This window comes from Bombina bombina, chromosome 5 (assembly GCF_027579735.1).
Source record: "Bombina bombina isolate aBomBom1 chromosome 5, aBomBom1.pri, whole genome shotgun sequence".
In the NCBI taxonomy this organism is placed as follows: domain Eukaryota; kingdom Metazoa; phylum Chordata; class Amphibia; order Anura; family Bombinatoridae; genus Bombina; species Bombina bombina.
The window spans coordinates 987,823,594-987,850,214 of record NC_069503.1 but is presented as its reverse complement, the minus strand read 5'-3'; the positions used below and the strand labels follow the sequence as shown (position 1 = coordinate 987,850,214).

General features: G+C 39.4%; 1 protein-coding gene and 1 long non-coding RNA gene across 5 annotated transcripts in view; one reads left to right on the top strand and one right to left on the bottom strand.

Moving 5' to 3' along the window:
• Window positions 1–26,621, bottom strand: part of ESRP1 (epithelial splicing regulatory protein 1) — a 202,597-nt gene that overhangs the window by 118,021 nt on the left and 57,955 nt on the right. For all 3 annotated transcript variants that reach the window (XM_053715208.1, XM_053715209.1, XM_053715210.1), the window contains exon 4: window positions 3,911–4,025. In XM_053715208.1, the coding sequence (XP_053571183.1) occupies window positions 3,911–4,025 (115 nt within the window). The remainder of the gene's footprint in view (window positions 1–3,910; window positions 4,026–26,621) is intronic.
• LOC128661056 (uncharacterized) lies at window positions 357–18,656 on the top strand. 2 transcript variants are annotated; one of them, XR_008402604.1, is made up of 4 exons: window positions 357–467; window positions 882–927; window positions 1,846–1,977; window positions 18,186–18,656. It is a non-coding gene; the product is annotated as an uncharacterized LOC128661056 (long non-coding RNA). The 2 variants fall into 2 exon arrangements; XR_008402603.1 differs by lacking the exon at window positions 882–927 and having other exon boundaries at window positions 370–467.

Here is a 26,621-nt window from a genome sequence, read left to right as displayed (position 1 = left end):
ATGTAAGCTCCTGACCTATAACAGGTGTTAAAGACAAAAAAGTACATTAATATAGGTCATTTGGATAGTTATTCTAAAACTGTAGGCGCTATGTAAGTCATGCAAGTTTCATTTTTACTTCCATGTCCCTTTAAACTGCAAATATAGTTGTGATTTCACAGAGTTTTATGAGCGCTTTACTCATCTACAGAAGCTCAAAGAAGTTTTATGACAAACTATTTGCAGTCTTTTTACTAGGAGAAAAACACAAGGATGTTGGCCAAGTGATTACAGATGTCAGTAAATACCTACTCACCACGTGAACAGAAGGGAAAACCGTGTCACATGCAGAACCATAAAGAACCGCCTTACTATCAGTTTGTGCCTTGGCTCGTTGCTCTACGCACCTTGCAAGGCAATGAAAGAAACAAGGATGTAAGAGGCCGGATAGGTCAACAGATCACAAGAATCAACAGAGGAGTGGCAAGGTAGGACTCCTGTTACAGGCTGCATAAGCCAACACTAGACAGTGCCAATGAAGGTGCAGGCAGCACACGGATATTACTAGCACTCACATTGTGCTAGTTCCGCAGTGAGTCTAACAGAATAGTAGTTTTTATACTTAGCGTAAACCATTTATTTAGCTTTCTGCTAACAATCACTTGATGTCTCCTATTAAATTCATATGATGTATCCTGATGGTTATTGTGATTTTTTTTTTTTTAACAAACAAAATAAAATTGCTGAGCAACATGCCTGGGATTCTTCAATGAGAGACATTAAAAAACAAATTGTTCTTAAATTATGCACAGTAAAAAAAACAAAAAACATTGCAATGTATTTTCATTATTTATTGCGCATGCTTTTACTGTAATTTAAATCTGATCCCCCCCCCCTGTCAGGATGAAAAGGCTGAAATTCCAGACTTCAAAACCCTGACCCGAGGAGGTAAGATAAACATACTCAATGTTTTTCAATGGGTGTGTCCCTGAACTGCAAAACAATGAAACTTTTGTTAACAGAATAAATATATATATATATATATATATATATATATATATATATATATATATATATATATATATATATATATATATATATATATATATATATATAATTTAATGATCACTTTATAAGCAGGGAACTATAGCCAGTACTAATTACAGAACATTATAATTATAATTAGAATAGTTGTATACCCGGCCAAAGCAGAAATAGCTGCATCTACCTTAGGAACAGTTTTCTCAAATCTCTGTATTAACAGAAGGTAGAGAATGCGTGGTTGCTGCAATTCCTTAAATAATTTCAGAAACTGAATCAGGCACAGGAAAAGGGGAAGGCTGCTTAGGAGCTGCCTTAAAAAAAAATAAAAAAAAATGTATCAATCCTCTGAATAGAATGCTTGACTGTAGCACTACAATCCTTTTCCTCTAAAGTCATTAAAACTTCTTGCAATATGGCATGAAAGTGCTCAAATCGGAGGACACATTCTCTGCCTCAGGAGAACGGTCCTGAGACTCAGAATAAGAGTCCTAGAGTCAGAAAAACCCTAATTATTAGTAAGTAACAGAGTGGCTGCTCCTCAGGGAAGTTAAAATGGCTAGCGAAAGACCACCTTCAAATCCGTGCAAACAACTGCGCTTAACAACTGGAGACAACCAAGATAAAACCTCACTAATAGCCGAGTTAATAAAATCCTAAATTTTAGGAAAAGTTCAGATGAACTCTCCTGGAAGCAACTCTGATAGGGTTTTACTGCACAATGTTTTTTTACCCTGTTTAGGATTAGCATTAGACAAGATACATAGATGAGCAGTGCAACGCCTTACAAAACAGGGTTAGACTAACAGAGGATCTCTCTTCTAGGTAATCAGCTGATGGACCAGAGGCCTGAGATGCATCATTGTACCAGAGATAGACAGAAGCAAATAAGCAGTATAAAGCACATAAATGGTTAACCCAAAGACACAATGTAAAACTGACTAACCTTCAAAAAAGGTAAACAGTAATACCATAAGGTACTGCTAAAATAAGCTCTGAAAAAGGCTATAAACAATAAAAAGGCTTACATAGCAAATAACAGCACATAATGGGTTAACATTTGTACCCCAAATTTGCAATCAAGCTCTAATAATCAATGTTCCTTACCCCCTCCACCAGTCCTGAGAACCTTCCCACACACTGAGAATGCTACAGCAACCTTTATTACTTACTACATTATCATCCCTTTTTGTCCTTAATAAATCAGATTGGATGCTCCTGTTATAGTGTGGTGCTCCCAGCCAGCACTTCTCTGGCACCATGAAGCACAGTATCACCAGCAAGGGCAGGGAGGCCACATCATGCTGTTCCAAGGGCATAATTAGGATCAGCATGGCACTGAGTCCCAGAACACACTTTAGTGATGGAGCATGGGCACAGTGAAGGGGAAGGGACTGCTTCTAGAATATTAAGCACTGTGCATGTTATCGAAAGCGAGGGTGCCAACAACAATTCCCCGCTGGTGGTTTAAGGTGGATAATTCCAATACAATATAAAAATAAACAAAATAACCAAATTGAAACTGCTGCCCACTAATAATAATAATAATAATAATAATAATAATAATAATAAAAAATATTCCACCCCTACAAAACCGTTGCCATAGGCACAAGCCTAAATCAGAATAAGCCAAATATGCTCATGAATTTGCCTCTGCGACATACTATGTAATGAATATCAGCAACATTGCAAAATTATGTTCTATTATCGATTTTACATTTTATGTTGGTAAGAGATAGACACGTGCTGCTCACACATAAATACATACATACGTTTGTATCTCAGCTTGTTTGGTTGGAAGAAGAAAAAGCACAGAGTTGTGAGTTTTGCCAGTCCACCTTCATGTTTTGCATGTGTCTAAGAAAATGCGTACAGAAGAGGCCCGATGCGGCACTTGGACAGATATAAAATAAATCTTCAATTAGGTGTTGTGTGCATCTAGGAGAGTGTGGACTATTCTAAGTTAGATATTTATGTGATTTTCCCTATTAAGCTTTGAACCCAGGCATGTTTGGGGTTAAGTGCTTGAGTCACTGGATATAAAACCAGCTGCCAGGTGAGTACCCAGAGCTGTGAGTTATGCCAGTAGTCTTATATAAAATATATGTTTATTCACAACCATACATACGACATCTCTGCACCTTTTCACCATAAAAAAACTACAATAATCTTATATTCCACACTCTCTTTCATTGTCCGTTTTAGTTTCGTCCCAGGTTGCCAAAAAAAAAAAAAGTAGAGAAAAGGGGAAACCCTAAGCTGCAAAACTCGCAGCGCTCGTTACTTTATATAAACTAAACCTTTACAATAATGTATTCAATATGGATTTAAAAAAAAAATATCTAAATATTCTTCTCAGGCTAATCTTTGCTTTGAATACAGAACTATATCTAGCATTTATTTACCGTTTAATATCCCTTTAAGTTCCTTATCAAATATTAAAAGGGATATGAAACCAAAAGATTTTCCTTTGTGATTCAGACATCATATAATTTAAAAAAAAGTTTACTATTCTATTTACTAATATTATCAAAACGTGCTTAGTTCCCATTGGATTCTTTGTTGAAGAGATAAATAGGTACGTGTCTGGTGCACTAAATGGCAGGAAACAGTGCTGCCACCTAAAGCTCATGGATGGACAAATGGATAACATTCTTGCAAAACTGCTGCCAAATATATATCCAGACACCTGCACATTCCCGGCCTTTCAACAAACAATATCAAGAGAATTAAGCAAATGTGTTTTTTTATGTCCCTTTAAAAAAAATTCTGAAACTAGACTCCCCTACTCCCACAGGAGGTAACATGCATTATGGTGGTTGATTCTTCTAAATCCAAATAAACCAATCAGCACTCCTTGTTTTACATTGTACAGTAATCAAAAGGATACAACTTGCCATGGTTGCTATATCCAGCTCACTTGCATCATTTGATCCAGGACAGCACTTCTTAAATTCTTTTCTCAGGTCAAAAAAGGAGTAAAAACATTCAGGAAGTAATATATTCTGTGGAGGAAAGTAAAATAGGTTATTGTAGCATGAAAAAGAAACCACCCGTTTAAAGGTGTAGTAAAAAGAACATTTATATATTTTAATATGAAACTTAAAAAAGGACACTAAACCCATTTTTTTTTCTTTAAGGATTCAGATAGAGCATGCAATTTTAAGCAACTTTCTAATGTACTTCTATTATCAAATTTGTCTTCGTTCTCTTGCTTTCTTTATTTGAAAAGCAGGAATGTAAAGCTTAGGAGCTGGCCTATTTTTAGCTCAGCACCTGGAAAGTGCTTGCTGATTGGTGGCTAAAATGTAGCCACCAATAAGCAAGCACAATCCAGAGTGCTGAACCTAAAATGAGCGGGTGCCTAAGCTTTACATTCCTGCTTTTCAAATAAAGATAGCAAAAGAATGACTGGTATGTATACAGAATTTCAGTATTAATATGGCTGGTATGTATACAGTAATTTCAGTATTAATATGACTGGTATGTATAACAAAATGCAATCAGGAATCTTAGCCTCAGCTACCTATAATATTCTATTCCATTAATGCTTTCAGGGCTGGAAAAAAGGTAATCTAGCCAAATTTGCGCTGAAACAATATAGTGTATGTAAATGTCACAAGCGCCAGGTCACACTGACAATTCCACAGTACGACAATTTAATGCTGTTGGATTAGGATCAGTATGACTGGTAAATGGGGCCGAATGCCAGAGAAGGCAAGGCAGGTGGATACATTACTATGGAAAGAAAATACATTCAATATAAGCATATAGATCTATATTTACAGGCAACACACAGATCTCCATAGACCGCAAGGTAAAGGCACTTTTACCCCTAAAAACTGCTCAGTTTGTTTTTTTTGTTTGTTAAAAATGTAAAAAAAATGTTTTATTTAAAGGCACTATACAATTTTTTTTGTGGGGGGCAGTTGGGGGATATTTAAAAAATTAAGAGGTCTGACCTCTGGTTAATTTTATGAGCGTTAATTGCTACTACGAGCTCGCGGTAGCAATAACCAGCCACTTGTAATGTCTGGTTATGTATGGCATGCCCTTAAAGGGGTGAATTTGCCCGTTTATGGGCACGCAATAAATTAGAGCTCCACTTGTAATCTAGACCAAAATGTTGAATTATTTACAGTAAAATCATTTTGTAATGCACTTGATTTTGCACATTTTTTTCTGTGAAAATTATGTTTCTCCTTCTCCCACTCCATCTAGAGAAGCTGGAAAGCATAATTTCTGACTCTCCTACAGGCTGCACAGTGATTAGTTAATATGTGCAGGAGCTCTTTTATACCAGTCCCTAGCTACTCACCATAATTGAATATTTTAACCTCAAAGAGGTGTTTCCACAACCTGCAAACAAAGCTTTTATTTGATTCACAGAAACGTAAAAACAAAAGATAGTTATGCTGAATTCAGCTGTGGTTTTAGGGGAGAAGTCTACAACTCAGTCCCTTTATTTTCACGCTCTTTACCCTAGCAGAACAAGAAGAGGACAATGGGGAAAGAGAGGCAGATTTAAAGGACAGTCTACTCCAGAATTTGCTATAGTTTAAAAATATAGATAATCTCTATTACCCAGTCCCCAGTTTTGCATAACCAACATGGTTATATTAAATTTGTCTCTGATGACCTTGTATCTAAGCTTCTGCAGGCTGCCCCCTTATTTCAGTTCTTTTAACAGACTTATTTTAGCTAATCAGTGCTGACTCATAAATAACTCCACAAGAGTAGGCACTGTTTATCTGTGGAAAAAAAGTGTCTAATTTGAATGAGATAAGGCAGCCTTCAAGGGCTTATAAATTATGAGCCTACCTAGGTTTAGTTTTCAACAAAGAATACCAAGACAACAAAGCAAATTTGATGATAAAAGTAAATCGTAAAGTTGTTGTTTAGGCTCCGGTTCATGTAAAAAAAAAAAAAAAACTGAAGAGGTAAGTTGCACTTCCGAGTGCGCACTTATATTATATGAATGCATCGGTATATGCCTCTATCTGTGCTTTTCATCTGACCATCCAATTACCACTTCACCGCTCTCAATTTGCAATACACACAGATTGATTGATTAAACAGAACATTCTGACAATTTCGGCTTCTAGGTGCCCATTTAAAACATTAGCCTTCATTTTACCGCACGGTCTACTGAAAATACAATCTTGTTTGTGACATGAATAATGCATTCAACTATGTTAAGATCTTGCTATGCAATTTTTCTCCTATGTTGCTTCTACTTAAGTTTATTGCATAAAACTAGAAAAAGGAAATGTTTATTTTATTAGATGTACAAATCCATGAGCAAAGGATAGAAGAAAACTAAGGATACAATTTCGTTAACCGGATATAAAAGTCAAAATTAAACTCATGATTTACAGAGCATGCAAATTTTAAAACAACATTTCCAATTTTCTTCTATTATCTAACGTGGGTCATTCTATTGGTTTACTTTATTTAAAAGCATATCTAGGTAGGCTCAGGCGCAATAATGCATTACTTGGAGCAAGCTGGAGATTGCTAGCTACACACATATGCCTCTTGTGATTGGCTCACTTAATGTGTTCAGCTAGCCCCCAGCAGTGCATTGCTGCTCCTCAAACAAAGGGTACCAAAAGAATGAAGCAAATGTAATAAAATATATAATTTATTAACAACTTTCCAATATAATTCAGTCTGAATATTGAAAGGAAAAAACATAATTTATGTAAGAACTTACCTGATAAATTCATTTCTTTCATATTAGCAAGAGTCCATGAGCTAGTGACGTATAGGATATACATTCCTACCAGGAGGGGCAAAGTTTCCCAAACCTCAAAATGCCTATAAATACACCCCTCACCACACCCACAATTCAGTTTAACGAATAGCCAAGAAGTGGGGTGATAAAGTGCGAAAGCATATAAAATAAGGAATTGGAATAATTGTGCTTTATACAAAAATCATAACCACCACAAAAAAAGGGTGGGCCTCATGGACTCTTGCTAATATGAAAGAAATGAATTTATCAGGTAAGTTCTTACATAAATTATGTTTTCTTTCATGTAATTAGCAAGAGTCCATGAGCTAGTGACGTATGGGATAATGATTACCCAAGATGTGGATCTTTCCACGCAAGAGTCACTAGAGAGGGAGGGATAAAATAAAGACAGCCAATTCCTGCTGAAAATAATCCACACCCAAAATAAAGTTTAATGAAAAACATAAGCAGAAGATTCAAACTGAAACCGCTGCCTGAAGTACTTTTCTACCAAAAACTGCTTCAGAAGAAGAAAATACATCAAAATGGTAGAATTTAGTAAAAGTATGCAAAGAGGACCAAGTTGCTGCTTTGCAAATCTGATCAATCGAAGCTTCATTCCTAAACGCCCAGGAAGTAGAGACTGACCTAGTAGAATGAGCTGTAATCCTTTGAGGCGGAGTTTTACCCGACTCAACATAGGCAAGATGAATTAAAGATTTCAACCAAGATGCTAAAGAAATGGCAGAAGCTTTCTGGCCTTTTCTAGAACCGGAAAAGATAACAAATAAACTAGAAGTCTTTCGGAAAGACTTAGTAGCTTCAACATAATATTTCAAAGCTCTAACAACATCCAAAGAATGTAACGATTTCTCCTTAGAATTCTTAGGATTAGGACATAATGAAGGAACCACAATTTCTCTACTAATGTTGTTGGAATTCACAACTTTAGGTAAAAATTCAAAAGAAGTTCGCAACACTGCCTTATCCTGATGAAAAATCAGAAAAGGAGAACAACAAGAAAGAGCAGATAATTCAGAAACTCTTCTGGCAGAAGAGATTGCCAAAAGGAACAAAACTTTCCAAGAAAGTAATTTAATGTCCAATGAATGCATAGGTTCAAACGGAGGAGCTTGAAGAGCCCCTAGAACCAAATTCAAACTCCAAGGAGGAGAAATTGACTTAATGACAGGTTTTATACGAACCAAAGCTTGTACAAAACAATGAATATCAGGAAGATTAGCAATCTTTCTGTGAAAAAGAACAGAAAGAGCAGAGATTTGTCCTTTCAAGGAACTTGCGGACAAACCTTTATCTAAACCATCCTGAAGAAACTGTAAAATTCTTGGAATTCTAAAAGAATGCCAAGAAAAATGATGAGAAAGACAGCAAGAAATATAAGTCTTCCAGACTCTATAATATATCTCTCTGGATACAGATTTACGAGCCTGTAACATAGTATTAATCACAGAGTCAGAGAAACCTCTTTGACTAAGAATCAAGCGTTCAATCTCCATACCTTTAAATTTAAGGATTTGAGATCCTGATGGAAAAAAGGACCTTGCGACAGAAGGTCTGGTCGTAGCGGAAGAGTCCACGGCTGACAAGAGGCCATCCGGACAAGATCCGCATACCAAAACCTGTGAGGCCATGCCGGAGCTACCAGCAGAACAAACGAGCATTCCTTCAGAATCTTGGAGATTACTCTTGGAAGAAGAACTAGAGGCGGAAAGATATAAGCAGGATGATACTTCCAAGGAAGTGATAATGCATCCACTGCTTCCGCCTGAGGATCCCTGGATCTGGACAGATACCTGGGAAGTTTCTTGTTTAGATGAGACGCCATCAGATCTATTTCTGGAAGCTCCCATATTTGAACAATCTGAAGAAATACCTCTGGGTGAAGAGACCATTCGCCCGGATGCAACGTTTGGCGACTGAGATAATCCGCTTCCCAATTGTCTATACCTGGGATATGAACCGCAGAGATTAGACAGGAGCTGGATTCCGCCCAAACCAGAATTCGAGATACTTCTTTCATAGCCAGAGGACTGTGAGTCCCTCCTTGATGATTGATGTATGCCACAGTTGTGACATTGTCTGTCTGAAAACAAATGAACGATTCTCTCTTCAGAAGAGGCCAAGACTGAAGAGCTCTGAAAATTGCACGGAGTTCCAAAATATTGATATGTAATCTCACCTCCTGGGATTCCCAAACTCCTTGTGCCGTCAGAGATCCCCACACAGCTCCCCAACCTGTGAGACTTGCATCTGTTGAAATTACAGTCCAGGTCGGAAGCACAAAAGAAGCCCCCTGAATTAAACGATGGTGATCTGTCCACCACGTTAGAGAGTGTCGTACAATCGGTTTTAAAGATATTAATTGAGATATCTTTGTGTAATCCCTGCACCATTGATTCAGCATACAGAGCTGAAGAGGTCGTATGTGAAAACGAGCAAAGGGGATCGCGTCCGATGCAGCAGTCATAAGACCTAGAATTTCCATGCATAAGGCTACCGAAGGGAATGATTGTGACTGAAGGTTTCGACAAGCTGAAATCAATTTTAGACGTCTCTTGTCTGTTAAAGACAGAGTCATGGACACTGAATCTATCTGGAAACCCAGAAAAGTTACCCTTGTCTGAGGAATCAATGAACTTTTTGGTAAATTGATCCTCCAACCATGATCTTGAAGAAACAACACAAGTCGATTCGTATGAGATTCTGCTAAATGTAAAGACTGAGCAAGTACCAAGATATCGTCCAAATAAGGAAATACCACAATACCCTGTTCTCTGATTACAGACAGAAGGGCACCGAGAACCTTTGTAAAAATTCTTGGAGCTGTAGCTAGGCCAAACGGCAGAGCCACAAACTGGTAATGCTTGTCCAGAAAAGAGAATCTCAGGAACTGATAATGATCTGGATGAATCGGAATATGCAGATAAGCATCCTGTAAATCTATTGTGGACATATAATGCCCTTGCTGAACAAAAGGCAAGATAGTCCTTACAGTTACCATTTTGAACGTTGGTATCCTTACATAACGATTCAATATTTTTAGATCCAGAACTGGTCTGAAGGAATTCTCCTTCTTTGGTACAATGAAGAGATTTGAATAAAACCCCATCCCCTGTTCCAGAACTGGAACTGGCATAATTACTCCAGCCAACTCTAGATCTGAAACACAATTCAGAAATGCTTGAGCTTTCACTGGATTTACTGGGACACGGGAAAGAAAAAAATCTCTTTTCAGGAGGTCTCATCTTGAAACCAATTCTGTACCCTTCTGAAACAATGTTCTGAATCCAAAGATTGTGAACAGAATTGATCCAAATTTCTTTGAAAAAACGTAACCTGCCCCCTACCAGCTGAGCTGGAATGAGGGCCGCACCTTCATGTGGACTTAGAAGCAGGCTTTGCTTTTCTAGAAGGCTTGGATTTATTCCAGACTGGAGATGGTTTCCAAACTGAAACTGCTCCTGAGGATGAAGGATCAGGCTTTTGTTCTTTGTTGAAACGAAAGGAACGAAAACGATTATTAGCCCTGTTTTTACCCTTAGATTTTTTATCCTGTGGTAAAAAAGTTCCTTTCCCACCAGTAACAGTTGAGATAATGGAATCCAACTGAGAACCAAATAATTTGTTACCCTGGAAAGAAATGGAAAGTAGAGTTGATTTAGAAGCCATATCAGCATTCCAAGTTTTAAGCCATAAAGCTCTCCTAGCTAAAATAGCTAGAGACATAAACCTGACATCAACTCTGATAATATCAAAAATGGCATCACAGATAAAATTATTAGCATGCTGAAGAAGAAGAATAATATTATGAGAATCATGATCTGTTACTTCTTGTGCTAAAGTCTCCAACCAAAAAGTTGAAGCTGCAGCAACATCAGCCAAAGATATAGCAGGTCTAAGAAGATTACCTGAACACAGATAAGCTTTTCTTAGAAAGGATTCAATTTTCCTATCTAAAGGATCTTTAAACAAAGTACCATCTGACGTAGGAATAGTAGTACGTTTAGCAAGGGTAGAAATATCCCCATCAACTTTAGGGATTTTGTCCCAAAATTCTAATCTGTCAGACGGCACAGGATATAATTGCTTAAAACGTTTAGAAGGAGTAAATGAATTACCCAATTTATCCCATTCTCTGGAAATTACTTCAGAAATAGCATTAGGAACAGGAAAAACTTCTGGAATAACCACAGGAGATTTAAACACCTTATCTAAACGTTTAGAATTAGTATCAAGAGGACCAGAATCCTCTATTTCTAAAGCAATTAGCACTTCTTTAAGTAAAGAACGAATAAATTCCATTTTAAATAAATATGAAGATTTATCAGCATCAATCTTTGAGACAGAATCCTCTGAACCAGAAGAGTCATCAGAATCAGAATGATGATGTTCATTTAAAAATTCATCTGTAGAGAGAGAAGTTTTAAAAGATTTTTTATGTTTACTAGAAGGAGAAATAACAGACATAGCCTTCTTGATGGATTCAGAAACAAAATCTCTTATGTTATCAGGAACATTCTGCACCTTAGAAGTTGAGGGAACTGCAACAGGCAATGGTACATTACTAAAGGAAATATTATCTGCTTTAACAAGTTTGTCATGACAATTAATACAAACAACAGCCGGAGGAATAGCTACCAAAAGTTTACAGCAGATACACTTAGCTTTGGTAGTTCCAGCACTAGACAGCAATTTTCCTGAAGTATCTTCTGACTCAGATGCAACGTGAGACATCTTGCAATATGTAAGAGAAAAAACAACATATAAAGCAAAATTGATCAAATTCCTTAAATGACAGTTTCAGGAATGGGAAAAAATGCCAATAAACAAGCTTCTAGTAACCAGAAGCAAAGAAAAAATGAGACTGAAATAATGTGGAGACAAAAGCGACGCCCATATTTTTTGGCGCCAAATAATACGCCCACATTGTTTGGCGCCTAAATGCTTTTTGTGGCGCCAAAAATGACGCCACATCCGGAACGCCGACATTTTTGGCGAAAAAGAACGTCAAAAAATGACGCAACTTCCGGCGACACGTATGACGCCGGAAACAGAAAAGATTTTTTGCGCCAAAAAAGTCCGCGCCAAAAATGACGCAATAAAATGAAACATTTTCAGCCCCCGCGAGCCTAACAGCCCACAGGGAAAAAAAAAAGTCAAATTTTTAAGGTAAAAAAAATGATTGATTCAAACGCATTATCCCAAATATGAAACTGACTGTCTGAAAATAAGGAATGTTGAACATTCTGAGTCAAGGCAAATAAATGTTTGAATACATATATTTAGAACTTTATAAATAAAGTGCCCAACCATAGCTTAGAGTGTCACAGAAAATAAGATTTACTTACCCCAGGACACTCATCTACATGTTTGTAGAAAGCCAAACCAGTACTGAAACGAAAATCAGCAGAGGTAATGGTATATAAATAAGAGTATATTGTCGATCTGAAAAGAGAGGTAAGAGATGAATCTCTACGACCGATAACAGAGAACCTATGAAATAGACCCCGTAGAAGGAGATCATTGCATTCAAATAGGCAATACTCTCCTCACATCCCTCTGACATTCACTGCACGCTGAGAGGAAAACCGGGCTCCAACCTGCTGCGGAGCGCATATCAACGTAGAATCTAGCACAAACTTACTTCACCACCTCCATAGGAGGCAAAGTTTGTAAAACTGATTTGTGGGTGTGGTGAGGGGTGTATTTATAGGCATTTTGAGGTTTCGGAAACTTTGCCCCTCCTGGTAGGAATGTATATCCCATACGTCACTAGCTCATGGACTCTTGCTAATTACATGAAAGAAAAAAGAAAATACCTTCATTACCTGGTGACACGTTTCAAAGAAACAATGAACTGTAAAATATTTTCTTTTACTATATTCCCAATGATCTGCTTTACCTGCTGGAGTGCATTACATTTTTGTACACATAGCTCCTTTATTTTGTCATTTGAAATAGTAATGGCGGTGATTTCAATAAGCAAAAGTAGCTGACAATTTGATCACAGCCGTACTGGCTATAGAAAAGCTATGTAATCAATATCCAAAAGCAGTGACCCAGAGAAAGGGCCATCTTAAACACAGGGCAAAAGGGGCAGCTGCCCAGGGCACATACCAGACTGCTGATGTGACATGGGGAACACACACATTCAGTCCTAATACTGTCACAGTCAAAAGTACTCTGCTTATATTTTTTTTTAAACTGTGCCAGACCGTGCCGGTGACATGCCAAGCTATTGCCATGTGCTGTTTTAGATGTGCACTGTGCAGCACTGAATGCAAAGCCCAAACTCAACATCCAGCCATTTCCACTGCATCAGAAAAAGGTCCTGCTGGGGTTACCACTGTTACCAGGTAACTGCTCTGGTTGTGGGGATTGTTTCTGGGTAGGGCTGACTGTAGGTGCATGCAGCTGGAGCGGCAGGCACCTCAGGATTTGAGCATCTCTGCAGCTGCATACACTGCTCTCTTCAGTCTTGAGGCTGTGTGACTCATCTCACACTGTATCCATGCAGCCTTGGACAGACAGCATCCAGTCTACTGGTCCCCTTAGCCCTGCTCTTTCTGCTGTGGCCCTAAGATCAACTAACTGAAGTTTGTTAGGGGAACAGTGCTTTGTAGAAAGGTGTCAATGGGAAGAATAAGTGAGTGCACACACGTCCCTCCCCATGCAGCATTGTCTAGTTCAGGGTGAGAGGGAACTTGTTCCTAGCAAAGAAGCGACATGTGCTGCTGTGGCTGATGTATAGTGTCATGCTGATACTTCACACATTAATGTAAGGTTTATTTTTATAGTTTTTATTTTCTCTCCGTCTCAGATTTTACAGCTTCCCATAGTAGTTCTGCTGTTCCAGTCAGTAAACTTATATTTGTCTGCACCTCCATGCTTCCTCCTCAGTCTTTACCTTGCTTTGCTCCTTTTGGCTGCCCTAAATCTCTTTAACCAGCTAACCTCACACCAGAATCACATTCAAAAGAATATTAAATTAATCCACAGTGGAGGAATTTATATATTTAATTACTTATTAGTACTGCTTAGGTCCAGTTTCACATATTGCAATTTATTTCATTTTTTTTAATGATTAGCCAAGCAGTGGATGATCCTGCTGGGCTAATAATTAAAAAAAAATTTGATTTAGTTATTTTTTGCGATGTTGGGGTGGAGAGCGAAATTGCATGGGGTGGGGGGTGCAAGATTTTTTTTGCCCAGGGTCCAGTCAATATTAAAGATGGCCCTGCCCAGAGAGAGCATATTCCTGCAAGCACTTTAAATGCAATGGACACTAATCAGCTGTTTGCCTGTGAATGTTGTCACTTTAGACTCCATATGCTTTTTGTATAAAAATGGTGCTTGCCCCACACATCCAAGAGACGTCAAAAAGCAAATTCTATAACCCTTGTGTTTTCAATAAAGTTGTTATTGCCTGAACCAACTATGATTGCTTAGAAAAACAGTACAGTAATTTACTGCTTTCTCTATTTTGACAATTTAGTAATGGTGAACACTCCCTTAATTGTGAACTTTTTAAAACATTTATTTTGTATGTGACCCTTTAAAGGGACTTTAAAGAATATGATAAGTATCCTTACACAGTAAACTCAGTGTGAAAATTGCCAATAAAGACACATTTCACAAAGACTATGCTGTTCCTATACTACCTGTTCTACAAAACACAGACCTCAAAAGCAATAATCAACATGTTGAGTTGTTTAATAATCTCTTAGCTATGCAAAACCTCAAATGTATAACTACACTATCTGTTAGTGGTCTGTCAGCAGCAGATGTCAATCATATAATAAAATTATGTGACTAAAAATGTAACCAAACATGCAAAAAAAAAAAAAGTGAATATAATATATATGAATAAAAATGTGTTAATATTAAATCAATGATAGTGTATTATACAGACCAATATTTATTGGGAATTCCAATCAGGATCAACCTCACTTATTTTGCAGAGTTTCTACTCACATGGTGCAGAGCTCTCATTAGCTCTGGTTATAGCGCTCTATTTAAAAAAAAACCTCTGGCAAAACTGGATACCAGGTATATAAATCACTAGGGAATTACCGCAAGCACAAACATTCTCCTTGTCAGCAGGTGAATCACAAGGAAGGGTCTGCACTACATGACAGCAGCAGCAGCTTGGAAACTGTGTGGATTAAAACTGCTTTGCAATTGCAATAGAGACTCTCACACATTGCAGGTGTACAGCTGCTTGCGCTATAAACAGAGCTGATGAGCGCTCAGCACCACATGAGTAGAAACTCTGTAAAGGAAAAGTGCTGAATTATATTGAAAGCAGAATCACACTTTGGATGTATCCGTTTCTTGTTATTTTTTAGGTTGATCCTGATTGCAATTCCTAATAAAGATTGCATTGGACTCCTCATTAAGAAATATTTAACCCCTTGGCGACCGAGGACGTGTCAGGCAGGTCCTACAAAGGATGTCAGTTAATGACCTGGCACTTCAGGGGTATGAAATGTTGGAAGCAATCGTGATCTCTTCTAGATTATTGCAATGATGCCTCGATATTGAGGCATCCTGCAATAACCTTTTTTAGGTGGTAGAGGGTTAGAGAGCCGTTTGGGGGAGTCCAACACTGCATTATATATTAAAAAACAAAACTAACACCTTTTATTTTAGTACTGGCAGACTTTCTGCCAGTACTTAAGATGGTGGTGACAATTGAGGTGGGGAGGGAAGAGAGCTGTTGGGGGGGGGGGGGTCAGGGAGGAGGCTGTTCTCTACACTAAAGCTAAAATTAACCCTTCAAGCTCCCTAATTAACCACTTCACTGCTGGGCATAATACAAGTGTGGGGCGCAGCAGCATTTAGCGGCCTTCTAATTACGCTGTTTGTAAATAATTTCAGTGAGAAACCTAAAGATTTGTAAAAAAGTTTGTGAAAAAGTAAACGATTTTTTTTTATTTGATTGCATTTGGCAGTGAAATGGTGCCATGAAATATACCAAGATGGGCCTAGATCAATACTTTGGGTTGTCTACTAAAAAAAATATATACATGTGAAGAGTTATTCAGGGATTCCTGACAGATATCAGTGTTACAATGTAACTATTGCTAATTTTGAAAAAAAAAAAAAATGGTTTGGAAATAATGTGCTACTTGTACTTATTGCCCTATAACTTGGAGAAAAAAAAGCAAAGAACATGTAAACATTGAGTATTTTTAAACTCAGGACAAAATTTACAAACTATTTAGCATGGATGTTTTTTGGTGGTTGTAGATGTGTAACAGATTTTGGGGGTCAAATTTAGAAAAAGTGTGTTTTTTTCAATTTCTTCATCATATATTTTATAATTTTTTTTATAGTAAATTATAAAATATGATGAAAAAAATGGTATCTTTAGAAAGTCTATTTAATGTGAGAAAAATGGTATATAATATGTGTGGGTACAGTAAACGAGTAAGAGGAAAATTACAGCTAAACACAAACACAGCAGAAATGTAAAAATAGCCCTGGTCCTTAAGGTAAGAAAATTTAAAAATGGTCTGGTCACTAAGGGGTTAAAAGGGACATGAAACCAAATTTTTTTTTTCCTTTCATTATTCAGATAGAGAATAACATTTTTTTAAAAAAAAGTTTCCAGTTTACTTCTATTATTATTTTGCTCTCATGTTATTCTTTGTTGAAGAGATACCTAGGTAGGTAGGGTGCATTTGCCTGAAGCACTACGTGACAGGAATTAGTGCTGCCATCTAGTGACCTTGCTAAAGTATAGCATTGTACTGCAAACATGTGCACACTCCAAAACTTACATCCCTGCTTTTCAACAAGGATAACAAGAAAACAAAGAAAATCTAATAGAAGTAAATTAGAAAGTTGTTTAAAATGGTATGTTCTATCTGAATCAAGAAAGAAAGAAAAAAAAAAGGGGTTTGTGTCCCTTTAACTTTTTTTGTTTCCAAACCTTGGTCTGTATAATACATTATTATTGGTTTGGTATAAACACATTTTTATTCATATATAAAATTAAATTATGCATGTGCCAGTTACAGCAGTTGAACATCCTTTTGAGACCGTTTTGATGCCAGTAGAAATACTAGTATAGCAAATGATGTATCCAGTGTAGATGAGCTTTATTCAGTGTAGATGAGCTTTATTCAGTGTAGATGAGCCAGGGGCGATTAAGGCATAGGCCAACAAGGCCGGTGCCTAGGGCAGCAGATTTTTAAGGGGCAGCAGAATTTGAGTCCCTAGGGCCACTCTACTGAACTCAGGGCTGGGTGGCTAAATCAACGAGGGCCCGGCTATTGCTATCTTATGGGATTGTATGTGGGTGCGCATGACGTGGTAACAGTGGAGGCGGAGCTCACTTGCGCAGCATGGCCTGGACTGAGAGGGAATTCAGTATTCTTCCTGGCTCCACCGCGTGATTGAGACTCACAGAGACTACACAGTGCAATGTGCACTACACCGTGACCACTGTGAAACACCATATGCCTTTCTCCCTTCAATACATCTTCATTAGACATTAAAATACTTAAACGGATTAGTCACTAAATACTTGTACATTTACTGTTTGTCGATCTGTCATACATGCAAAGAATAAGTATTTATTGCTGAATCTATACAACTATGTGACTTAAAACACAACTAAAAATATGTTGTATGCATTTAATACATTCAGAAACAATACAAGTATATACTTTATTATGATTGTATCATGTGACTTTATCCCCTACGATACAATTCCTAAACCTATCATAACTACTGTTGTATTTTTTAAGTACTTTTAAAGGCCAGTTTGTATATTCATTACATATTTATCCAAGCAGATATTTTGCTTAAATAACTGTCAATCACCAAAGAAGATGTTTAAGGTTAAACAACTACCTACTGACAAACTATCATACAGTGAAGGATGTTTTTTTTCTGATATAAACATTTTAATCATCTGACTTTCAAAATAATGTATTAATATATATATGTGTGTGTGTGTGACCTGAGTGAATGCAAGCCCTGGTGAACATCTACTTAAAAAGACATTATTTTTTTTTAATTTTTACACCCTGCCCCAAAGATATTATGTCTAAAAAAAGGCCTTAAACCTGGGGTGGGGGGGGGGGCAGCAGAATTTTGAGTGCCTAGGGCAGCACAAAACCTAAATACGCCCCTGAGATGAGCTTTATTCAGTGTTCAGTGCAGTTGTAACAGTTATCATTTAGAACACTTACACACTAGCAGATCAATTTTCCAACTCATAATACACTATAAGTAGCCATATGAAGGGGTTATGTTCAGTGGGCACTAAACAAATAGGTACAGAATTGTTGGAGACATGAAACAGTTTTTCTTTCATGAGTTAGATCATAAAATTTTAAACAACTTTACTTTTATTACCAAATTTGCTTAATTTTCATGTTATCCTTTGTTGTAGGAGCAGGAATGCATTACTGGGAACTAGCTGAAGACAGGGGAGCCAATGACAAGAGGCATATGTGCTGAGCCACCAAATCACTAAGTGCATTACCCACAGCCAAACAGAGAAAATAATTACTAAGCGTTTCATTTTCCAAATTAGTAAATGGCTATAGAATGATCTCACCTGTCACCTACCTCCCAAATCAGTCACCTACAGGTTGCCCAGTGTTTTTGTGGAGGACAGTTGGCAACTCTATTTGTAGAAGTTAAACACATAGTAAAGCTCAGATCAGTAATGCAAAAATGATATGCTCTAATGAACCATAGCATATAAAGTTAGTATTAAATTGGCCCTTTAAATCTAACAATGCAGATCACTTGCCAGCAGGTCAGTACCTTTCTTGTGTCAGAAGACATAACATTCCCATTAATAACTTAACAAGTAACACACCACTGTGCTAGGTCTCTCCAGGAGAAAACACTTAGAGACATGAAACCCATTTTTTTTTTTCTTTAATTTTTCCTTTTCATTCAGATAAAGTATGCACTTTTAAACAACTTTCTAGTTTACTTCTATTATTTAATTTGCTTCCTTCTCTTGTTATCCTTTTGCTAAAAGGTTTATCAAGGAAAGCTCATGAGCAGCACATAATCTAGGTTCCAGCTGCTGATTGGTGGCTGCATATATATATACACTGATTGTCATTGGCTCACTCATGTGTTCAGTTAGAAACCAGTAGTGCAATGCAGCTCCTTCAACAAGAGAATGATTTGATAATAGAAGTAAACTGGAAATTTGTTTAAAATTGTACGTTCTACCTAAATCATGAAATAATTTTTTTGGGTTTCATGTCCCTTTAATGTGATATTCTGGCATCAGATTGAAAGGTACATAGGAACACATGCTTTGAAGTAGAAGTAATTTTTTTTATATTTTTTGTTGTTGTTTATGTTTTTTTAAAGCCTTCATTGTGTTCTAACTAGTTCCTTGCACAAACTGTAAATATATAGAACAAATTTTGGACGAGATCCTATTATTCCGGTCTTGAAATTAAACTCCACTTGTACCAAAGCAGTCGTTAGTCTTTTTTAACTTTTTGTATTTAAATGTGAGCCTTTCACACTTACACAAAAAAGTATTTAGTTTGTTTTACCTCCAGCAGGTCATTGCAGTTTAGAAAATTTAGAATGCTGAAAAAAAAGAAAAAAAAAACCCTCTCAAAATGCAAAAAATGTGTTTTGTGCGTCATTATAAAGCATAGCTAGAAAATGACACGTGCACTGGCTTCTTCTATAACATTCTCATACATTTTATGGTTCTATGTTAAGTAGCAGCTCCTTTTCCCTATAAATCAGTGTTTAGGGTTGTATATCTAGGATTCCAATCAAAAATAGTAACTGAAAAGTAAAAGAGTAAAACAGTTGATGCAGAAGGGGGCGGAGCTAACTGCCAAACCAAGCAGACGCTCCTTGCAAGAGCTCTGTATAATTAGGCGTTATATAGTCGCTTTACCTACAGCTTTTTCGACTATTAACCCCATATTGCCTATGATACTTTTGTAGAAGTAAGCTGCAACCTATTTCTCGGGTCTTCTGACTCTTATAGCTCTATTTGAATAATCTCTACAGACCACATACCTGCGGCCCACCACTCGCCACAACAGACTCCAAACTCGAGCCTCCGTGTCCTCCCTGAGCTCCGGAGGGTCGGGGCTCTGCTCCAGAGCTAGGCTCCTGTGCCTGCGGATGGATTGCAACCTGATTGCACTGCCTAGTGATCCTTAGTTGAGTTCATCACGGACAGACCAGCATTGCAGTGGCATGAACGCCTGCCATATTGGATCCCCTTTCAGCTCCGGATCCCGGCTCCTGCGCAACTTTAGGGGTGGGGGGGGGAGAGCCCACCTGGGACATCTGGGTGCCTGAGCCCTGAACCTTCCCGGTACTCCCCGCTGGGATCCATTGCTCCCTGGAACTGTCAGGAGACTCGCACGAGGTCCAGACCAAGACCAAACTGAGGGACGGCAAACTGTTCCTGGGTAAGACTCGTAGTTCTCCTGTCTCACACATAGTCCCCAAGGATCCAGCATACCGCCCAAAGCCTACTGCATAGAGACTGAGGGTACCTTTACCAAGACCCACTACAGACTACCTCTTACCCTCTGAAATCTCCGGACCTACTTGCCACTCCTAGGCTTATTTGGGCATACTACATAATCCCTGTGAGGTTGCAGGGGTCTTAACTTAATCTATTTGAGCCTTCTGCAGAGTGGTCCATACTATTATACTCCCCTAACAGGGTTTAACAAGTACCAGTATCTACCTACCAGGTCTCTATTGCAGGTTTTGTACTGCTATACTAATTTGCCCTGAATGGTATGTAATATATGCATGTTCCCAGGCTAGCGAATCTTCACTATAAGCACCTACATTGAGTAATGGCTAATTTGGGGGCCCTTGAAATTCATTGTTAGGAGGCTGAGTGGCAGGCCGGTGGGGGAAAAGGAAAAAAAAAAAAAATTGAGTGAGCAATCTGGGCCTTATCTCGTGGCTCCTTTGGCCCTTTAGCGAAAAATTTAAAGATCTGGACTTGAGGTGCTGCAGTTTGCCAGTGGGACCCTATCTGCTTACAGCCTAGAAAGCCAGTGGACTCCACATATGCCTACACTACTTTGATACAGGGGATTCCCCATACTGCTGTGACTGGTTTGAATCACCAGCATCCTATTCAATACCCACCACAGGGTCACTTTGTTTGTGGGCTCTAGCTGAACTGAGTTTAACAACTACCACGTTACACACTAAGGACTCCTATCATTGATATACGGTGTGGTGTACATACTCACTGCATTACACTATTGTTATCAGTATTGAGGCTTTTTTGCTCAAAAATCTATGCAAGTTGAGATACTGCCACAGGAACTGCTTATAGCCTAATAAGGGCACCCTATCCTATATATTACCTGACCACCCTAATAAGGGTCTACTCCATCCCCACCCTATAAGGTGCCCTTAACTTTTCCATTTGGGACTGACCACTCAAACTTCTTGCTACGTACGGCAGGCATTTGCTGCTGTGCAGTCCCACCCCCAACTTGCTGATTCCCGGTTCCGGGACATATTTACAAAGGCCTGGAGCGTACAACCTACATGTCACAGCTGCTGCGTCAGCTTTAATGTCTTTGGGACCTCACCTGAAGTGTAGTGGTGTTTTGGCTGCTGCGTTAGCATATGTATCTCTGTGGCCTTAGCTCAGAGTGGAGTGTTTTTTTTTATATTTATGCATATCCTGTTTGCCTCTGTCCTATAAGTGCTCCTTACACAAAGCTGACTAAATACGCACTCATAGTCTTCCCATCCCAAACCTTGCATTATACTCCTTACTCCAGACAACACCTAAGCATCTAATACAGCCTAGTGTCCTACCACACATTACATTTTTCTCACCTAACTTGGAGGATCTCTTACTACCCTATAGTACCCACTCACTATATTTGCTCCCTACGAGATTACCCCAGGAGGGCGTTTAAATCATCAGTACAAGTTCCTCACAGTATCCTCAGTGTGTTTTTACTCCCCCTGAGTTTGTAAGCATATTTAGACCTTTAACACTATACTGAGGTTAGCCCCACACCTATTGTTACACCACAATTTCTTTTATTGTGCATTATGTTTATCTATTATCTCTCCTGTTAGCATTGTGCCTCTGTTGGTGTAGATTGTAAGTCCCACAAGGAGGAATTGGTTGCTCTGGTCCCCCTCACTCCTCCCCCTTTCCGGTCCAGCTTGTCTGGGCTGGACTCTGCCCCTTTCCTTTTTCCCTTCCTAATGGTCGTATCCCCTTACCCGAGGTGCGCGGGGGCTCTTAGGGACCCCTTCAATCACATGGGTTGGCCTGCATACTAGATTCTTCTGAGTTATTTGTTTTGTAATAAAATAACATGTGTTAGGAGCAACCTGTATAAGTGGGTTGTGTTTGGCCCCGCTCTCACAGTATATTACTAGCTTCCAATGTTTTAGCTGAAGGTTATAAATTAGGTATAAGGTTTGTTGGTCTAACAATCCCCTAGGGAACTCACAGTGGTCAGGGTGGGCCATACTGAAGTATTGAAAGATTGTACAAAGCTATCTAGCGGGGCTAACTATGCCGCATTCCTCCAGAAAAAAAAAACCCAGGACCCCCGCAGCAATAAAGAAGACTGTCCTTGATTACTTCTCTCAGTCACACAAGGCATCTAACCCCCAGAGGAAAGAAGCTAGCGACCCTGAGTCGCAGGATGAGGGCTCTCAATCGAGTTCCCAGTCTGTTACCCATCTGAATCGCTACATTACAGAAAGCACACTGCAAAAAATGCTTGCGGCACAGACTAAATCTATCACTGCAGAGATCCAGCGAAGCTCAGGAGGGATATAGCGGAAATTGAGAGGCAGCAAGATGACCTGGCCACTGATCACTCGAACCTACTATCATATGCTGAAAACCTGGCAGAGCAAATCTCCCAGCTTGAATTAAAACTGGCTGATGTGGAGAATAGGGCCAGGAGGAACAATGTCTTACCCCCTCCCCACTCACCCAATCCTCTCCCACCCCCTACCCTTTTCCCGTACCTAGCACTTATTCGAACACAGGTCCACAAATGGCCTCTCTCAGGTTCCTGACCCACAATGCCAGGGGCCTGAACACTGTTAGTAAGAGGAGCCTGCTATCCAGAACCTTACGGTATCATAGGGCCGATGTGGCCTTCCTCCAGGAAACACACACCCTGGCTGATTCTCCCCCTACGCACATTTCCAGGGATTTTCCCCGTTATGGAGGTTGCCTCCTACTCCAAAAAAGCTAGAGGTGTAGACATTTTAGTTCACAAAAAAAGAGTGACTTTCGAGCTCCTTCATGTGATTAGAGACCCACAAGCGAGATACCTTATCCTTGTGTGTAACTTAGACCATGTTACCTACACACTAGTTTATATTTAATCGGCCAAACACCTTACAGCCTAGATGTCTAAGGAAAATTCTGTATCAAGTTGACCAGTTTAAACAGGGAAAGGTGATCTTAGCGGGAGATATGAACATGATGTGGGACAGCGGGCTCGATAGGAAAAAGAGTTCACCCAGGAAGACTTCCACTGGCCTTGACCCAACAAGTCGTAGATTCAGAGAGCTTATGACCCAGTTTAACTTTTTTGATATCTGGAGAGCCCTACCCCCCTTAGATAAGGATTACACCCACTTCTCCCATCCCCAGTCCACATTTTCTAGACTGGATTACTTTTTCTGCCACCCTGTCAAGATGAGGCGGCGTTTTGGCAGGCTCCTTTGGAAACTATAGGCCCATTGCTGCACTCCTTGAAACTTCCTGCTTTAGACGAGGCCCATATTGAAAGTATTGATGTCCCCATCACATGCCAGGAGGTCAAACAGGTTATTAAAAACCTGAAACCTCTTAAAGCCCCAGGTCCTGACGGTTTCACTGCAATCTTCTATAAGACATATCTTAATGAGATTGTACCCATCCTTGCTAGATTTTATAATCTGGCAATGGACGAGGGTAAATTTAGTAGTGAGTTTCTTGAGGCCTCCATCATTGCAATCCCCAAACCCAACAAAGACCCAACTTTATGTGCCAATTACAGACCCATTTCACTCATTAACACTGATGTTAAAATATATTCCAAAATACTAGCCAATAGGTTTGCAAGACTGCTTCCAGCTCTTATTAATCCTGACCAAGTGGGTTTTATTCCTGGGAGGGAAGGTCCAGACAACACCAGGAGGTTACTCAACATTCTTGTAGAGGCTCAATAAGCCGCTTGCTGTGCTTTCCCTCTATGCTGAAAAAGCATTCGACTGGGTCCGATGGGAGTACCTGTGGAAGGTCTTGGAAACCTTTCAGCTCCCGACGCAGATCATACAAGCAGTGCGGGCCCTGTATTTGCTTCCCACGGCCTCGGTCAGGGGACTAGGGTTTACCTCCGCTCCCTTTTCCATCTCAAACCGCCCTCTCCCCCATCCTCTTTGCGCTCACTATTGAACCCTTAGCTGCTGCCATTAGAGCAGACAGGAAAATTGCAGGAGTTACACTCCACTGTACGGTTCACAAGGTGGCCCTTTGTGCCGATAACACCACAATATTCTTCTCTAGACACCTGAAGGAGGTCCCATGGCTCCTGTCCTTGCTAGAGACATTTAGCGCCCTTTCATTTTACTAATTAAATCGCAATAAATCGAAATTATACACATATGGCTTCCCTGAGGACATTTCTAAAAGCTTACACAATAAATACAAATTTGTACCCAACAATACCTATATCTCCCATTTAGGAGTCAAATTGTCCAATTCACTCTCCCAAATAATAGACGATAACTATAAACCTCTTTTGGCCGAACTTCATGCTCTAAACCAGAAGTGGAACTACAAAAGCATCTCATGGTTGGGACGTATAGCCGCCCTAAAGATGAGCTACCTCCCCAAGTTAACGTACGTGTTGAGATGTTTGCCCATCAGGGTACCTAGAACCCTCCTTATCCAGTTTCAGAGTGCATGCACTAAGTACATCTGGCAGGGAAGAGTTGCCCATAAACTCCTGCAGTACCCCAGAATACATGGGGGAGTCGCCTCCCCATCAATTTCCAGATATGCAGATGCAGCCATGCTCACGCACATTTTCCAGTGGGGGGAAAAAGACTCCGATAGTAAATTGAGGACGATTGAACAGGCCTCCTTGCCATATGACTTAACTCTGAGGGACCTGATATGGATGCCTCCACACTGTATGAGAAATCTCGCAGTAGTAAACCTGTTAATTTGTGAATGCTTAGCCGCATGCGAACAATTGCGACACTATACTCAGGTAGCCCCTCATCCATCTCCAATTACTTCCATGGCTGGCCTCATCTTGGGCCAGGCTGGGTATTATGAGGGTTGCGGACCTTTGGTCCGCGTCTCCTCGAGAAGCATTTGTTACTTTCAACCAACTCGAAAGTTCCTCACCCAGTCCACTATACATGAAATTCGAATATACCAGGGTTATTAGCTGTCCAGATGGGGCTTCAAGCCTTCATTCTCCCGCCAACTTACCATATGGGAAGATAGATGGCAGCAGGGGCTTCGGTTAGGTAAACCTTTATCCCTACATTACACTATTATGGAAGGTGCGACACCAGTAGACAAAGCCCTATACATTCATAAATGGGAACAGAAGTTAGACTTTACAGCACCCACCAAGGAATGGCACGTACAATTCTACTTATGAAAAAAGCACTACACTGTGTCACCATTTACAAAACCTACATTAAACAACTCACACACTGGTACTATGTTCCAGCACGGCTTGCCGCAATCTTCCCTAAGGCCTCTCCGATCTGCTGGATAGACTGCTCACGCATGGGTGACATATGGTGGAGCTGTCCCAAACGTAAACCTATCTGGAATAGGTGCTTCACCACACTTGCAAACATGGGTATTTCCCTTTCTAGAACCCCAGAGACAGCCTTATTTCATTTAGGCACTTGCAAACTGCCCAGACATTATGGCCTGCTCTGTATATACCTTTTTTCAGCAGTCAAACTTAATATAGCCAGATCATGGAAAAGAGCGCATCCCCCCACCTGGTCAGATATTGTCTTCTTTGAACTAGTGTGGACAGATTGGAAGAGTAGATTTGACACCTCTTGGCTCCCTAGCTTTGAGACCTAAGATATTTTTTCACCCTGCCTATAGGAAGTGCCCGTTGTCCCACATCTGTTCTGCCCGGTCTGAAAATCCCACCTTAGGCCTGGTCTCCTTTCATATCTCAGTTCCCCAATATCCCCCTTAAAACCCCTTCCCCTATTCCCTTATCTCCCTCATCCCCTTCATTTCTTAATAAGTACAGACGGTCCCAAACACCCCTTTTAGGAGATTGAGGGCGAGATGGGATCTCTTTGCATATTGTTTCTCTCGGTAGTTACTATATTTGTTATATTATATCTCCACAATTGCATTTTTATGTGAACCTGAAAATGTAGTACGCTTTGGTCATACAGCTGTTGTACTTATTTATTTTTTGGAAAAACAAATAAAATACTTTATTTAAAAAAAAAAAAAAAAAGAACAGTTGACGCAGACAAGTAAGATACAATCCAACCAACCAATCACCACTTAACAAGAGGGTCATGAAACTAACTGCGCAAATGAAGGGAGTAGATAGGAACTCCTCAAAGCCCCCTCCAATATTATTATTTCTCTGCGTGTGAGAGTTTCCCCATTATGTGACACCATTAGATAGAAGGGGCTTACAGGATAATATATAGAGGTCTCATCCAGAGCATGAACACTTACACCTTGTACCTAGGATGTCGATAAGTGACATTTTAAGAGTAGATTTTCTATTCACAAATGTTAGCATTGTATGCCAGCAAATACAACAGTTGTGTATTTAGTAGCTAACTTCCGGATCAAGCAGGAACATTG